Source organism: Xenopus tropicalis, chromosome 4, assembly GCF_000004195.4.
Source record: "Xenopus tropicalis strain Nigerian chromosome 4, UCB_Xtro_10.0, whole genome shotgun sequence".
Classification (NCBI taxonomy): Eukaryota; Metazoa; Chordata; class Amphibia; order Anura; family Pipidae; genus Xenopus; species Xenopus tropicalis.
In genome coordinates, this window is record NC_030680.2 from 125953719 (window position 1) to 125970710 (window position 16992).

The following is a 16992-nucleotide window of genomic DNA, read 5'->3' on the forward strand; positions in this document are numbered from 1 at the left end:
GCTAAGATTGGTTATTAGGCAGCCTCTATGCACACTATCAGCTTACAGGGGGCTTTATTTGGTAGTAAATCTTGTTTTTATTCAACCAAAACTTGCCCCCAAGTCAGGAATTAAAAAATAACTACCTGGTTTGGGGGCACTGAGAGCAACATCCAAGGGGTTGGGGAGCAACATGTTGCCCCCAAGCCACTTGTTGGGGATCACTGGTCTAGATCATGTTATTTTAAAGGTACCTCCTGTAATCACACCACCACGTTATGGCACAAAGCAGCAAAATGCTCAGATCTAGCCCTTTATTGACTTGGTTGGTAACCGCCTTGATCCTGCTGGTGCACTTGGTCAGGCGATTAGAATCAGTTAACATGTGCTTACACAGTGAAAAAAGCTTCTTGTAGCCCCAGGTGCACGCTGTACCCACTGCCTGGGCAAATAAATCCAAAAATGATGAAAACAGCAGCACTCCGGTTGTTTTGAAAAATGTGAATCTTTACTCAAGTGCCAAAGGCAATGTTTGGGGCTTCAATGTTTCGAGTGTATAGATTGGTTAGTATAGGTTGTGTGCTGGGTTTACTCGGATGGGTTGAACTTGATGGACAATGGTCTTTTTTCAACCCTATGTAACTATGTAATCCAGCCCTTTATCAAGCCTATTAGTGCAAATACAAACAAGTGTTTAAATACCCACAGGAAGAGGAGGATCCATCCATATTCACCTCCATTTAACCCATAGTATTCTGTGAATATATTTAGTGCACACAATGAAATGCAAACTAAGTGCCTATGTATACAATATAATAAAATAAGTGCCCTGTGGCATGTATCACATATAACAAATTGAACAGATCTTGAAATGGACAGCATCCTACTGCAGTGTATTTCATTCATCAAATATCTCTCTGGCTCCAATGCCAAATTCAGGGGACAACTAACCCTAAAACTAATATGGATCAGGAGGTCCCACATCTTTAAATCTTGCTGTCCTAAAGAAAAATGAAACAAAACATATAATAAGCAAAAATTAAGACATAAAACACAAGTATTTGTTAAAAACAAGCACTTGACATCAACTTACTTATATAAACATCATAGGGGTATATTCCCTATTGAGACCGCCAGGTGTCAGGGTACCTAATGTATTAATCCAACGCATTTCCAATTTCTTTAGTAATCGCTGTCTATCTCCTCCCCGTCTAAGTGGATCAACATTATCTATTACTGGATATCTTAACTGTGAAATAGAATGTTTAATTTGATGAAAATGTGCAGGTATATGTAATTGCAATTGTTTGCAACATATATTGGATTTATGTTGCTTAATTCTATCCTTTAACTTCTGTGTAGTTTCCCCTATGTATGCAAGGACACTTAATGAGATAAACTACATACGTGGAGTCACATGTAAAATATTTTCTAATTGGAATAGTTCTACCTGTATGTGGGTGTGTAAAGAACTCACCCTTTGTAATGTTATTACAATGTGCGCAGGATAAGCATGGAAATGGTCCCATTTTTGGGGCTACCCAAAAAGTGTTGTGTATATTTCTTTTGTGGACCTATATCAGCCCTAACCAAAAGGTCTTTGAAATTTTTGTTCCTTTTATAAGCCATTAGAGGTGGTATAGAAAGTACACAGAGGCCTAAACAGCCCCCACAAGCCCAAAAGCAGTGACTGTTTATGGCACCATACAATAGCCCCTCTGGCATTTGCCAGAATCCACAGGTTGCCAGCTGTCCCTGAACAGAGGGATACCGTGCCCATACTTACTCAACAGGATGAGGAGACAGATTCCTGAGAGGGGAATACTAAAGTGTAAGTTAATTGTTAGGATCTGCATTTCCAGTAACTAATTTGGGGCAAATAGTTTCCAAATGTATATCTTCACTCTATAAATTTCGTTCATCTCATGGAAGTGTTTTCTCTTGTACTATCTCCTCCCCTTGGCCGGCTTTAATCCTGTCTACCTTTTAGGGAAAATAAATTCTGTGATATGAGTGAGGAAGCAGCCATTGCAACATCTAAAGAGGATCAGGAAGCTGGGGCAGACTTGTGTATATTTGAGATTGCCAACATGGAATATGAGGTACAAAATGCATCACTGGTGTTCACTAAAGGGCAGTAAACACATCCCACACATCTGACGACATTTTTAATTGTTTTTAATTCAATCAATCTGTTGTTTGTTGAAGAGGAGGTTATGTAATCAGTTTCTCCATCCCAGCTTAGTCCCCTATTCCTCTTGGACACTTATATTGGGAACTGGCACTTATATTGCAGCATCAGCCACTGTACCCTGCAGCACTAATATCCTCCTATTTGTGTCTGTATGTTACCCTCCCATTTAGAGTCCTTCTTCTTATCTCTTTGAAATAGTTCTGTGCAAACAGTACATCTCTGAAAATAAGAAGAAGCATTACAATTGGACAGAAGGTTGCTACAGTGTGAACATTCCAATTCTAATGAAATGTATATGTTACAGAACCAAACCTGTGTTTTGGTGTATCTGGTTGCCCCTTAAAGGGGGGTTGAGGTACAAGTAGCCCTGCAATTCGGCTTTACATGTAATACTAAGCATTTAGCCAGGGGTCCCACACTTTTCCAAATTTATCTGGGCAGTCCCTTCTTGCATAAGTAAGTTTGTATAATGGAATCATCTGGTTCTGCCATAGCAACAGTGACAGGGGATTACAAGCTTTTCAGTTCATGACAATGCATTTCTTAGCTAAAGTGAGAACTATGGCAAACAGCGTTCTTGCAGCTCGGGTGGGAGTCTGAGTAGTAACCTGGTTCAGTAGCATTGCCAGTGGATCAGGTGGTATGTGGACATTTATAACATTCGTGAGGTATTTGAAGATAGATAGGCAAAATTTACTTATCTTTGGGCCAGGACCACATCATGTGTATGTAGTCAGTTGGTGTGTGATGACAGCAGTTCTTAATCTTTAATACAGCTGTACTTTGTATTTACTTGCATTATTGTAATGACACCTTTTATTGTTCTGTTGTACAGTGCTTTGTATAGAAGTAGTCCTATATGAATAAAAACATATATATATATTGATCTCCTTCTCTGTTTTTCTTACATACAGTATTCAAAGAGATTGCTAATTTACTAACATATATGCTAAATGACAGAAGTGCAGCAACCAATAGCAAAGCATAGTAGCCCAATAATTAATTATTTGTATTCATTTTCTTAATGATAGTCTACTTATTATTCCCCTCTCCTTAGGCTGATGCCACACGTGGCGTTTTTACGCTGCGTATTTTCTCGGCCTAAAAACGCCGCACAAGCCACACGTGGCGTTTTTCAGCCTAGTACTGGTGACGTAAGCAAATTCCGTTGCCATGGTGCTAATAGTGCGAAATAGCAAAAAACGCCGCGTATTTCCGCTAGGTCTGGCAGCTGCCTTTGCGTATACATAGGAATAGCTTGCTTTGCAAGTACTGGCGTATTTCGGCCTATGCTTGAAAAATCCGTGCTAAGGCGTTTTCTAGCGCATTGTGTGGTTTGCTTCGCGTCTTTTCAAGCTATTTCTATGGATGATGATATCTATGGATGATGATATCAGCCTTAAGCTATCTATGCTGACTCCAGCTGTTGCATGTTGTAAGTAAGGACTATGGTTCACAGGGTTAATTGTTTGGGGTGAACTGCTGCCATTTATCGCTTTGGGCAGCTGTCTCTTGGCAAGAAGATGCAGTATGGGCTACATCTTTGGAGACTGAGATTGTCTGTGTTCCCGTGTGGAGAAATAACAATTGTAAGGAGCAGCAGAGGGTGTGTAAATCACTGCCATGTTAAAACAACAAATAATAGGAGCACCATTTATCCTACCCTACCCTTACACTAATAGCGTGGAATTCTTGGTTCCCCTACAAATGATATGGTTACAGTGTAACACAGCCTATATATATTTACTGTTAGTCAATATGTTCTAATTTTACTTCATTACAGGTAGCATATACCCCAGAACTTGAGGTGCTTTGGTCTTAAAGAGTTTGTGATGGAAGAGGACCCTTCCAACACCAAGAATCAGACCAAGATGGCTGACGTTTCCCCAAGTCCAGATCTCTCTCAGAGTGAAGGTCTGCAAGAAGCCTTGCTTAGCATGATGTCAGAGTTTTAACTCAGCCTGTGTGATATAACTCAAGCACTGCTTATAAATAATAGGGAGCTGGGGATGTTTTATCTTTGTATGTAAGGATATATTATGCAAGCTTTGTGGAAATTATTAGACATATTTCTGCTCTCTATGTACCAGTATGCATAGGTTTACCAATGTATGTGGTATGTCTGTGTAATGATTCGATCAGATATTGGTTGCACAGAATATTTTGCCAACCCCCTCACAGTGGTGATCAGCAGATAATGATAAAATGATTGAACGGACTAGCCTACAAGTTAGAAAATTTATCATAAGAGCATACCTGATAAAAGGTACATGTTTGTGGTAGAAAATCTTATAGCAGCCCCTCTGGCATTTGCCAGAATCTACAGATTTCCAGTCCAGGCCTGCTCATGGCATATTCTGTTTAGCTGCACAGCTTATAAACAAAGAATGCTTTACAGATGGAAATCCACACAGCCCTCATTTTAGAAATATGTTTTTCGCAGCTGAATCGTAATGTCACACAGAGCAATGTTAAGGTGGCCATACACGGGACGATTCTAGCTGCTGATATCGGTCCCTTAGACTGATTCGGCAGCTTATCGGCCCATGTATGGGCACTAATGGTGGGCCTGCCCTAGCAACACCTGGCCTGAAATCCTACAGATCTGAATCGGACAGGTCTGAAAATCAGTCGGATCAACGAGCCGATGCGGTCTCTGAACCAACGTACACCTCTACTCGTTGTTCTAATTTGATTGTTTGACCCCAGGGCCATATGACCGAATTATCCCGATTGCACCCACCCGTAGGTGGGGATATCGGAAGAAGATCTGCTCGCTTGGCGACCTTGCCAAGCGAGCGGATCTTAGCGTGTACGGCCACTGTTAGTCTTTTGTTAGCCAAGTATGTTCCAGCTCTGTGGTCATGTAGCAAAATACTAGGAATTGCCCTTTCTTCTTATGGAATAGACAGCACCTACAGATGCCCTCGAAAATGCATTAGCCAGTGTTTTGGAGCAATAGTAGCCTGTTACTTTGGACTCTTGGGTGCAGGTGATTACTGTAAGAAATACTGTATGAATGTGGAAGGGGCATTCCAAGCATTTTGTCACCTGCCTGGCAAGCAGAAAACTGCATTTTACTATAATTGAAATCTATTTTCAATGAGATTTTCCATACCATATTTGTATGTTTAGACAATCTTCTATTATCCTTGTATATTTCAGTATTGTCCCTTCTGTGTAATGGAGAACAAATGTGGACAGCATATTCTAGATAGGGGTGGTTGCTCACCAGTGATAAAACTTGTATTAACACAATAAAGCCTTTTGGTGCCAATAAAGTTTATTGTAAAAAAAAAAAAGAAACGTGACAGCTGAATGCGTGATGTTTCTAAATAAAGTTGGTTGAAGAGAAATGTTTACTGCGAGCAGGAAGCCAAAATAGACCGGGAGGAGGAAGAAGAGGAGCTTCGCCGGGAGGGAGGAGCTGGTGTGGGGTAAGAGGGCAGAGTGAGACGGGCTAGAGCTGCCCCGGTGCCTCCTAACCAGTCGCAGCGTCCGCTTGCATTATTGCTGCGCTTCTGCATGCTTTGCCATCACATTATTTTATTATCGGGGAAACTGTACTGAGTGCCTGACGCACGCATGCTCAGATATCTTACTGTACTGAGAGACTGCAATTACTTGCTTGCCAACTATAATGCGGCGTGTAAGATAGGCAACTGTTGCACTAGCACCACAGCGACATATGTGATAATACATCTATAGCCTTGAGTGTGGCACCTCTGCAACTGGGAGCTATGCCAATAGAAGTGCAGAATGCTTAGCTGTCCTTAGTTTCCTGAGGGAATGTTTTCCTTCTAGTAGATCTGTTATCTTATAAACCCAGGAAATGTATGTCTGCCTTGTCTTTCTGTAGCTGAGCCAGGCCTTCTTATGACCCTTTGCCTTGGGATTTGCTTTGTGACACTGGATTCAGCACTAATAAATGGCATTCCAATTGTTCTAAACTGTAAGCAAAAACAAAGTCTTACAAGCACAAGGCACTTGGTTCCAGCTTGGTACAGCTGCTTATGAGAAATATTCCATTTTTCTCTTTTCTTGATATATGATACAGTTCTGGGCATGTCAGTCCAGGTATTGGTACCCACAGTACTCCTAGCTTGCACGGCCTGTCAACCAGTTGGTATACACTGGGGGAATTACTGACCTGAATGTGGCATATTTTAAATACCTGACCCAAGAGCTTTGTCTTACCCATACGGTACATAATACGGTACATAATACGGTACATAATACGGTACATAATACGGTACATAATACGGTACATAATACTGTACATACATAAGGGGTTTGCAGGCAGGGCAGAACATTGAGCTCAAATCCATAGATGATTTTTATTTTGAATAATCAACAGCCTTTAACCCCTTTCACCAAAATGAAAGCTAAAGCTCAAAAAAGAGCTGAGCACCTTTAGAACAGCCACTTGTAGATGTAAGTAGGGTTGTTACTGGCATTCAAGTATGATGTTTAATGCCAGGGTTGGCAGAAGTATAAAAATGTAGAAAGGCTGGTATTTTTTCCCAGAAACAATGGCAACCCTAGATGTAGGGGTGCTTAGTCCATTTATTTATCCTACAAGTTTATTATTATGTATGATTTATTTATTAAATGTTATTTATATAGTGCTGACATATTCCACAGTGCTTTACTGAGATTGTACATAATTCACATCGGTTCTTGGCACAGTGGGGCTACAAGGTCCCTATCACATTTACACCCAATTTTGTCAGCATATTAAAGGGGTAGGTCACCTTTAAATTTATTTTCAATATGTTATACAATAAGCAATTCCTATCAACGTTTTAATTGGTCTTTGTTTTTAATTTTTTATAATTTTTGAATTATTTGCTTAAAGTTAAGTTAAAGATGAAGAACCTTGGATGGGTTTTTGGGTGTAGATGGAGACTGGAGTACCTGGAGGAAATCCATGCAAGCACAGGGAGAACATTAAAGGTGGCCAAACGTGTACCGATATTATTGTATGATAATTGGTGCGTGTATGGTGGTAGACGAAGCACTGACATTGCTAAAAGCTTTGGATATTGGTCGACTTGTCGATCGGGCAGGACTGAACATTTTTGAAGGTCTCCCAAACATTGTAACCTTAGGGCTCTGGCACACGGGGAGATTAGTCTCCCGTGACAAATCTCCCTGTTCACGGGCGACTAATCTCCCCGAGTTGTCATCAGAGAGCCATCAGTTGCCATCCCACCGGCGACTTACATGTTCGCCGGTGGGATGGCAACTGATGGCTCTCTGATGACACACGGCGGTGCGATTTCGGCAAATTTTTTTTAGTTTGTTTCTATGTTATCAGGGGAGGGAAAATAGTATATTTGGGATTCCAAGTAACAGGAATCTTTAGGGCAAATGCAGTGCAGGGAACAAATGTACACAGAGACCAGTAACAATACATTTAAAAGGATCTTTTCAAAGCAGTTGATGGGGTTATATACTCTACCTTGCATTTTTTTCTGCAGCTAGAAGGGGACATGGCATCCAGGGGATCTGGCACGTCACTAACAAGAAAAAACTACAGGTTGACATCTGAATCTGAGAAAAGAAAGGTCCCGGGTAAGCTATGAAAAATCAACTGCAGGAATATGTTTCCCAGCCTCACAGGATAACAGGATACGCTCATTTAGAGGAGACAATTATGCATGCCTAGTGTTTTGTTTTTTTTTTAGTGGAGAGCCTAAGGCAAAATCACATGACTGGAATTAAGTGGTCAGGCCCAAGCCCAAAAGTAACGGAACATTTATCACAATGAAAATGTATGATTATTATTATTATTATCATCATCAACAACAAGTATTTATAAAGCACCATAATGCACCTAGTGGGGAGTACACATCAAACATACAGATGACATACTTACCAATACAGGAGTTAAAGAGCCCTCTTCTCATTAAGGGCTCTGGCACACGGGGAGATTAGTCGCCCGCGACAAATCTCCCTGTTCGCGGGCGACTAATCTCCCTGGGTTGCCATCCCACTGGTGAAAATGTAAGTCGCCGGTGGGATGGCACACGCTGCGCAGGCGATTTCGGCAAATCACCAAAAATGCCTCGCGAGGCAACTCGCCTGTTCAGTGTGTGCCATCCCACCGGCGACTTACATTTCCGCTGGTGGGATGGCAATCGGGGGAGATTAGTCACCTGTGACAAGGGAGATTTGTCGCGGGCGTCTAATCTCCCCGTGTGCCAAAAGCCCTAAAGCTTACAGTCTAAATAAGGATAAGATTAATTCATTAACTGCTTTTCAAGCAAGAATGTGGGGCTTTAACTGAAAATGTGCAGTGAATTATTGCTAATTAAAGGCAAACTGCAGTTTCATCAGTATGCATAGCATAAAATATATTAAATATATCCATCCAAAGGGATACCTTTGTCAGATAATTATTCCTGCTTGTTATAATTAATAGTACATTTAAATATGTTTTAGTAGTCCTATTTTTTTGCCACAGTCGAAACTCTGATCTCTCTTAATGTCATTGCTAAATTATTTAAGACCAACAGGAAACTCTGCAGTAAATGGAAACTACACTTTCAAATATGGCAACTAATCCTACTGTTTGTCTTGTAATGCATTTGCATAATAAGCAAATAAACTACCTCCAATAAAGCATATGGCTGCCATCATGGAGTGCGGTGCATTTTTACAGTTCAGTAATTGTTCCAACAGGGGTTACATTTCAGTATAAAAATATACACAGCAGCAAAGACCCTACCCTTCAGAACTATTCTTTTCTTCCCCTCTAAACTGTAGTTCTTTGCATAATATTGCCTATATTTTTATTTTGTCGATAACTTAATTTTAATTAATTTAAAATTTAATTTATATTAATGTTTTGTAAGGTATTGTGAATGAGAGACTACTAAATCTATATCTGCAACGGATATTCCCTGCCACAGAAGGGACGTCGCATGGTGCTGCATACAGGTACACTCTAATAGATTTATAACACCAATCATATAATCAAATCTAGCACCTTGCCTGGGCGTTGGCATATGATTGTATTGTATTGTATTGTATTTGCATGTTTGCATGTCCTATTAGTACTCTTGGTAATTATAGTGTAATTATAGAGGAAGCAGACCCAGAAGGTATAGGGGACCAGTGGGTTACTGACTGATAAGCAGTCAATATAAGACACATTTCATAGACCTCTTTCCAAAGTGTGTGGCTTCCAAAATGAGGTTGCTGTTGGGTCCAGTAACTTCCAGTTAGAGCACTACTGCTTAGACTCTTGCTTTTTAATAAGTGCAAATTGTGCTTCCCTTTTGAAGAAGGAAAGGAAGCGGAGGCTTTACTCAAAGTGTTTCATTTAGGAATGCACCAAATCCACAATTTTAGGATCTGGCTGAACCCCGAATCCTTTGTGAAAGATTTGGGCAAATCCCAAAATGACGCTGAATCCTAATTTTCATATGCAAATTAGGACAAGGAAGGATTAAAGAGAACCGTTCATCTTCCGTGTTTATTTGACAAAAAGTCACATACATGATTTGCCAGAGGCATGAATCCGAATCCTGCTGAAAAAAGGCCGAATCTTGGCCGAATCCTGGATTCGGTGCATCCTCCGCTTAATTACATCAGTGTAGTAACCCATCAGCAATAAGTACACTTAGTTAGAAAATGAAAGTAGTAGTTTGGTTGCTAGGGGTAACCAGATTAGAGTCAGAGCAATTTGGAACTCTCGAAGTGAATAAGCCCCACAATGCACAAACACTCAGGTCTAGCTAATAGAAATAGAGAATAAGAATGTAACTATATGAAAATAGATTAGGCATTTCTCCCCATATAGCAGCAAGGCTTGTAATTAAATATTTGCAGAAACCATACTTCCTAACATTTGAAAAATGCAAAAAAGGGACAACAAAAAATGACCACACCCCTAATGGGACTTCTCAATAAGAATCTGGGACTGTGTGTTGAGCTGTTAAAATGGGGACTGTCTAGCGAAAAATCTGCACTGTAAGGAGGTATGAGAAACCAAGCCGTGGCTATAGTAGCATTGCTTGCATAGCAGTAAGGGCTATAACACACAGTGCTACTTGTCGTGGCTGCAAAATGGAAAATACTGCTAATTGTCTATATGTGTGTTTTAGCCAAGACAGTTCTCTGTATTGTCTATGGCAGGGTATTTCTTGGCTTTTTGTAGCTAAGACAAATAGCTGGCTACAAGTAGCACTGTGTGTCATAGCTCTTATACAGCATATGCTTATAGAATGATGCTATGCTATCGGCCTTAGAATTTAGATATTTAAGGGCTGGTAACACCAAAAAATGAAAGGCATAAAAATAGATTGAAATATAATGTAATACTAGCCTGCTCTTAATTGCTTCAGAGGCTGTAATTCCATTTATATAGATTTGTAGCCAAGGAGGCAGCCGTACAGGGTTGTAAAGCTACTTCTACTATTATCCCCTGGAAATAGTCTCAGTGGAAGCATAGGAAACCTTTTAGCTTTTCTCTCAAAGGCACAGACTGATCAAGAAACCTTATTTTGATAACCAAGTTCTTTGGCTGTATATCTGTATGTATATCTTTATTTATAAAGCGCTTCTTATGTACGCAGCGCTGTACAGTAGAATACACTAGAAGTAAGGATGATGTCAGATGGTGTTTTCTCTTTGCCATAAACATGCCGGTGGGAAGAATAGCCTGCATCTGCTGCTGTTTCATAATTCTCAGGTCTCTATGAAATGCAAGTTAGGTGATGGGTAGGGACAGGATTGAGTATGCATACATACCTTTCCACATCTAATGAAGCCACCTTTGACAAATACACGCAGTGCTGTATTCATGGGGAAGATGCAGGTCTGGTTTCTGTTTCCGATCACAGACCTGCAGCCATTATTTTATTATGTAGGACAGGGTGCTAAATACAAACTTTTTTTAACTTTGCACGCTGCCTTCTAGGTAGTAAATGGCTGTACTAGAGCCTGTTTTTGTGACTGAAATCTTCTATTTAATAGTTTATATACAAGGCTCTTGAAAGAAAGGGCCAGGACTGAAGTGTAAATATGAAGTGGTAGCTGGTGGCAAATATTACAGCAATAAAGGTTCATTACAATAAAATAATTGTACTCCAGTTATGAAAGTGTTCACCTAGTTATTGCTAAATACAAAAATCAGAAGTGAAAATACTGCAATGGATTTGAATTGGCCCTGTAACGCCATATTATCACTCCCTATATGAAACTGTGATCAGAGGAACAGTGACATACTTGTGGAGACTTGCAGGTGACAGATGGAAGGGACCTGCCAGTGAGCACAGTATAGAGTGAATGCTATATAAGTGAGTACTGTTACCCATCCAGGATGTCCTTCAACGCTTCTAAAAATAATCCCTCAATGCTTTAATCCTCTTCTTCAGTTACAGTACAGGCTGATCTCACCATCCATGCACTGGCAGAGTATGAATGACTCTCTGCACCGAGAACAAAAAGCCAACTCATTTGCTTCTGTGTCAAACTGTGAAGTGATATGACCTTCAAAGAGTTGCCTAATTCCCCTTGAAAAGACCTAGGGGCACATTCATTAAAGTATGATAGGTCCTCTTACAAAAAATTTGTACTTTTTTTCTAAACTTGAAAACTTTTGCATATTTTCTGCGATATTTTCGTTAATTTGCGCAACTTTTTCGTACTTTGCGACAATTTGTGCCACAAAATCGTATTTGTCGCAACGAGTACACAGTTTTGAATTCATTCAAGCTTTGGTATCGTGACTTTCCTTGGGCCAGGTTGGAGCTGCAGAGTGCTGTTGAGTCCTATGGGAGGATTTTCAAATCATGCACTGAAGGTTCAATGTCAGAAAGGTTTTTGTGCTGTCTATGATCGTTTGGATACGATAAATTTCGTAACTTTCGGTTCGTATCACAATATTTTCGTACAAGCACAACACGAATTTTCGTAAAATTAACACACATCAGAAATTTTCGTACATAATGCGAATTTTCGCAAATCGTACTTGTAATTTGTACTTTAATCAATCTGGCCCTTATTGTGTCTCGGTTTGTTGTATTGTTGTTAAGTATTAATGTTGCTTAGAGGTTGTTTAGAACATTAGCAGGTATTAGGTGCAGTTGTGGATATTAAAGTGAAGAAGCTCATTAGAAGCCCTTTTTTTTTTATTCTGTAACCCCACCCCATGACTTGTATTAAGTTTGTTTTGTAACTGAATTGGCTAAAATGATTATAGAAGGTGTGGTCTGCTATCAAATACAGGTATGGTATCTGTTAACCTGAAACATGTTCCCCAGAAATCTCACATAGACTCCATTATAATTAAATCATTCACATTTTTAAAAATGATTTTCTTTTTCTCTGTGATAATAATACAGTACCTTGTACTTGATCCCAACTGAGATATAATGAATCCTTTTTGGAGGCAAAACAATCCTATTGGATTTTTTTAAAGTTTAAATTATTTTTAGTAGCCTTAAGGTATGGAGAGCCAAATTACAGAAAGACACCTTATCCAGAAACCCCCAGGTCCCAAGCAATCTAGATAACCGGTCCCATACCTGTACTTAATAATTACAGTATGTAAAAATAAGCATGTTTTTGTTGTTCTTATATGCTTTGGAAATATACATGGGTGCATTGTTTGATTTTTATTTTATTTTTTTCCTTTTATTTGTAAGCAATCTAAGAGATCTAAATGGCATTGTGGTTATGTATTCTAAGGGATCTTCTAACCATGTTGCCATTTATTGGATAGGTTTAGCTAAAAAAAAGCTAGCCAATTTAAAGGGGTGATTTGCCTTTCGGTTAAATTTTAGTATATTTCTAGCAACTTCGTACCTGGTCTTCATTTTGTTTATATAACAGTTTTATTGTTATTGCTGCTTTTTATAAATTTATTAATAAGAGCTGCTGAAATACCAAACCGGAGAGCTGCTGAACAAAAAGCTGGAAACAATAAAACATAAAAAATGAAGAATAATTGCAACTTGCCTCAGAATATTAATTTCTATCTTCATACTAAATGTTAATTTAACTACCCCTTTAAATCATTCACCTATATTGTTGCTGCTAGATGATAAGGTAAGAGTTGCTGGTACTGTCAGGAGAAATTTCTACAAGCCCAGAAACTGTCCATTGCTGTATAGTGACAAACCGTTCCATTAGTCTTTCACAGTTGGGCCAATACTCACACAGCCATGGAAACCTGTTTAGCTACGGAAATAATGGTTGTGTTCTTACAGATAGCATACAAACTATATGGCTGTACAGTATATAACTGTTACTGACATTAAGAGCAATTTCCGCAATGTGTGAACATTTTTAAAAATGTTGTGCTCAGAATAGATACAAAATTCTTTGTGCACGCCACAAATTGTTGTGTTCGCTGGCCTCAGAATTTGTGTGTGTGTGTGCCATATTTTGAAGTATTGGTCTTCCTGTTTGAAGGAACAGTAACACAAAAAGTAAAAGTGATTTAAAGTAAATGAAATGTTCTGCTGCCCTGCACTGGTAAAATGCATGTGTTTGCTTTAGAAAGACTACTATTGTTTATATAAATAAGTTGCTGTGTAGCCATGGGTGGTAGCCATTCAACCTGGAATAGCAGATAACAAAAAAGCTCTGTAAAATACAGTGGTGTTCTACAGAGCTTCTATTATCTGCTATGTAACCTATGTTGAGGTGGCCATACTATACATGTTCAAATTTTAGCCTTCTTCCAATGAACGTTTGGATATCGATTGCATGTTTAAATGCATCTAAAAGCATCTAAAACTAACATTCAGATTGAAATTGTAGGATAAAGTACTTAAAATAAAATAACAAATTGGAGGATGTTCTGAACATAAAATAATTGCCAGACAACAATGAATGAAAGTTATGTCCCAGAAAAATTGTAGTTCCCCCAAGGATATTGTCAGATACACAATACATGTGCAGATATTATCGTTAACCAACCCAAATTTTGGAACCTGTTCAATCGACTAAATGACCTATTGCCATGGTACGAAAATTATGGGGGAGATAATTTGTAGCCCAGACATGATCTGAATATCAGATTAAATGTAGTTTCTTATGATTATATATGTGTGTGTATGGCCAACTTTACAAATTCAAATTGGTCTTCATTTTTTATTTTTTTTATGGTTTTTCAGTTATTTAGCTTTTTGTTCAGCAGCTATCTGGTTACTAAAGTCTTATTTACCCTGGTAACCAGGCAGTTAATTTAACAGGAAAGGGGAAAATGAATTGGACAAGATCTGACTGGAAAGATAAGTAATAGAATGTAACAATAGCAATAAAATTTAAACCTCAAAGAGCAATAGATTTTGGCTGCCAATTGAAAAATTGCTAGGAATAGGCCATTCTATAAGATACTAAGGGGCCCATTTACTTACTCACGAACCGGCCGAATGTGTCCGATTGCGTTTTTTTCGTAATGATCGGTATTTGGCGATTTTTTTGGAAAATTGCCGCGACTTTTCCGTTACCAATACAATTTACGCAATAAAACGTGAGTTTTTCGTAGCCGTTACGATGCGCTCGTATTTTGTCGCAACTTTTTCGTAGCCTTTGTGCCGAGTACGAAAGATTCGGATTCATTCAAGCTTCAGTATGGTGACTTTACTTGGGCCAGGTTGGAGCTGCAGGGTGCCATTGAGTCCTATGGGAGGCTTCCAAAATCATGCTAAGTCTGAAAGTTTCGCCTGCCGCTTACGAGCGCTCAATACGAAAAAGTCGCGACAAGATACGAGCGCGTCGTAATGGCTACGAAAAACTCGCGTTTTTTCGCGCAAATCGTATTGGTAACGGAAAAGTCGCGACAATTTCCGAAAAAATCGCAAAAAATACGAAAAAGTCGCAAAATGTTCGTTTTCCAATCGGATTTTTCCAATTCGAATTCGTGTCTTAGTAAATGTGCCCCTAAGAGTTAACTTAAAGGTGAACCACCCCTTTATGTCCTAGTCATTGCCCTCTGCATGGTGGCTAGGGTGACTGACCTTAGCACCTATTTACAGTAGCAGTTTAAATGCCAAACTCGAGAGCCAAATAACAAGAAAGCTCAGCTGAAAATTATTTTGGGATACATTTGTCATACAACATACTACTACATAACTTTGTTGACTTTCTCCTTTAATTAAACAACAGGAGCTGTTAAACAAAAGCATAGCAGTGTACAGCAATCCAGCTAATTTCAAGTTCTTATTTAGTCATTTCTGTCTTCCAAAGCTGATGTTTAATTTCAGCTTTTTAACATGCGAACATTTTTATTTTGTATGTGCAGAAAACCTCTCACTTTCCAGAACTTAGAGGAGCATTTGGAAAGACTAGTGTCTGCTGGAGAGACCACAGAAGACGATACTGGTAAGGACAGTTGGGCTAATTAACAGTATTCTCATTCCCTTCGTAATGCAAAAAGGCAGACCTATGTGTAAAGATTGCCATGTACGGCTTGACCCTGTATGGTATCAGCCCAGTCAATCTGATCCGACCGATATCCACAGTACACTGATATCTGTTGGGATCATCATCGGGCACCCATACATGTACTTAAAATCATATAAGACCTTGTTTCATGAGATCTTATTGGTAAGTGCATGGCCAGTTTTACTTGCTTTGTGTTAGCAGGATGAGAAGTGATTCAGACAGCACTGACCTCCATAATCTCTGTCTCAGATCAGGCTGCAGAGGGACGTTTGGGGCCTTCCACAGTCGTACTAGACCATACCAGTGGTTTTGAAGGATTGTTGCTGGTGGATGATGACCTTTTAGGGGTAAGTATGTTTAGGCTGTATAAAAGCTAATACCAACTCTCATATCCTTTACACAATAAGTAGAAGAGAGTGTTCTATAACTACTGTTGGTAACATTAAATTATTCTTCCTGCAGGTAATAGGACACAGTAATTTTAGTTCCATCCGGGCCACCACTTGCGTGTACAAAGGTGAGGAAAGAAAAAGGGGCACACCAGTTTGTAACAGAGCCTGTAATCCTATAAGCCTGAAGCTGTATTTCTGCTTATATTGTTTTATTCTTTCTTTTACTCTCCTTTTCTCTCCCATTTTCCATGTCCTATATCTGGTTTTCCCGATTTCTGCCTTTTATCTCCCTCCTTATTTAATATCTCTGATTTTATTCTCTTCCACGTCACCTTTCCTATCTTTCTTGGTATCTTTTTTTTCTCTTTCTTTTTCTGATCAGGGAAGTGGCTTTATGAGGTCCTCATCTCATCGCAGGGTCTGATGCAGATCGGATGGTGTACACTAAGCTGCAGGTTTAACCAGGAGGTATGGAAAAGCTTGGACAGCTACACAGTAATAGGCTGATTACATAAACATTATACATGTATGGGAACTGTTATTCAGAATTTTTGGGATCTAGGGTTTTCTGGATAAGGGGTCTTTCCTTAATTTGCATTTCCATACCTTATGTCTAAAAAAAAAATCAGGTAAATGTTAGTTAAACCCAGGAGGATTGTTTTGCCTCCAATAAGGATTCATTATATCCTAGCTGGGATAAAGTACAAGGTACTGTTTTATTATGACAGAGAAATAGGAAATAATTGTAAAAAATGTGAATTATTTAATTAAAATTAAGTCTATGGGAGATGGCCTTTCTGTAATTTGGAACTTTCTGGATAACTGGTTCCCATACCTGTATATTAAATCACATTAAATGACATTTTTGGAAACAGAAGGGTCTATTTATAAAGTGCATTAAGTATACAGGAAGCCATGAAAATATGTAGTGTATTCTTAAACAATTGAAAATGCTAGCATGATTTCTCTGTATTAGTGTAGTTTTCCAGGAAAGGTCCCCAGGATAGTCAGTTAAAGTAC

At 39.1% G+C, this 16992-nt stretch overlaps 1 protein-coding gene across 2 annotated transcripts in view; it reads left to right on the forward strand.

The window, feature by feature from the left end:
• Positions 1-5505: 5505 nt before the first annotated feature.
• Positions 5506-16992, forward strand: part of rnf123 (ring finger protein 123) — a 51192-nt gene continuing 39705 nt past the window's right edge. The window contains exons 1-7 of one of the 2 annotated variants that reach the window (XM_002936475.5): positions 5506-5610; positions 7657-7750; positions 9034-9118; positions 15438-15517; positions 15830-15927; positions 16043-16097; positions 16355-16440. In XM_002936475.5, coding sequence (XP_002936521.2) covers positions 7669-7750; positions 9034-9118; positions 15438-15517; positions 15830-15927; positions 16043-16097; positions 16355-16440 — 486 coding nt within the window. In that variant the 5' untranslated portion in view covers positions 5506-5610; positions 7657-7668. Of the gene's footprint in view, positions 5611-7656; positions 7751-9033; positions 9119-15437; positions 15518-15829; positions 15928-16042; positions 16098-16354; positions 16441-16992 lie in introns of those variants that run through there. The other variant, XM_004915571.2, reaches the window with a different exon arrangement.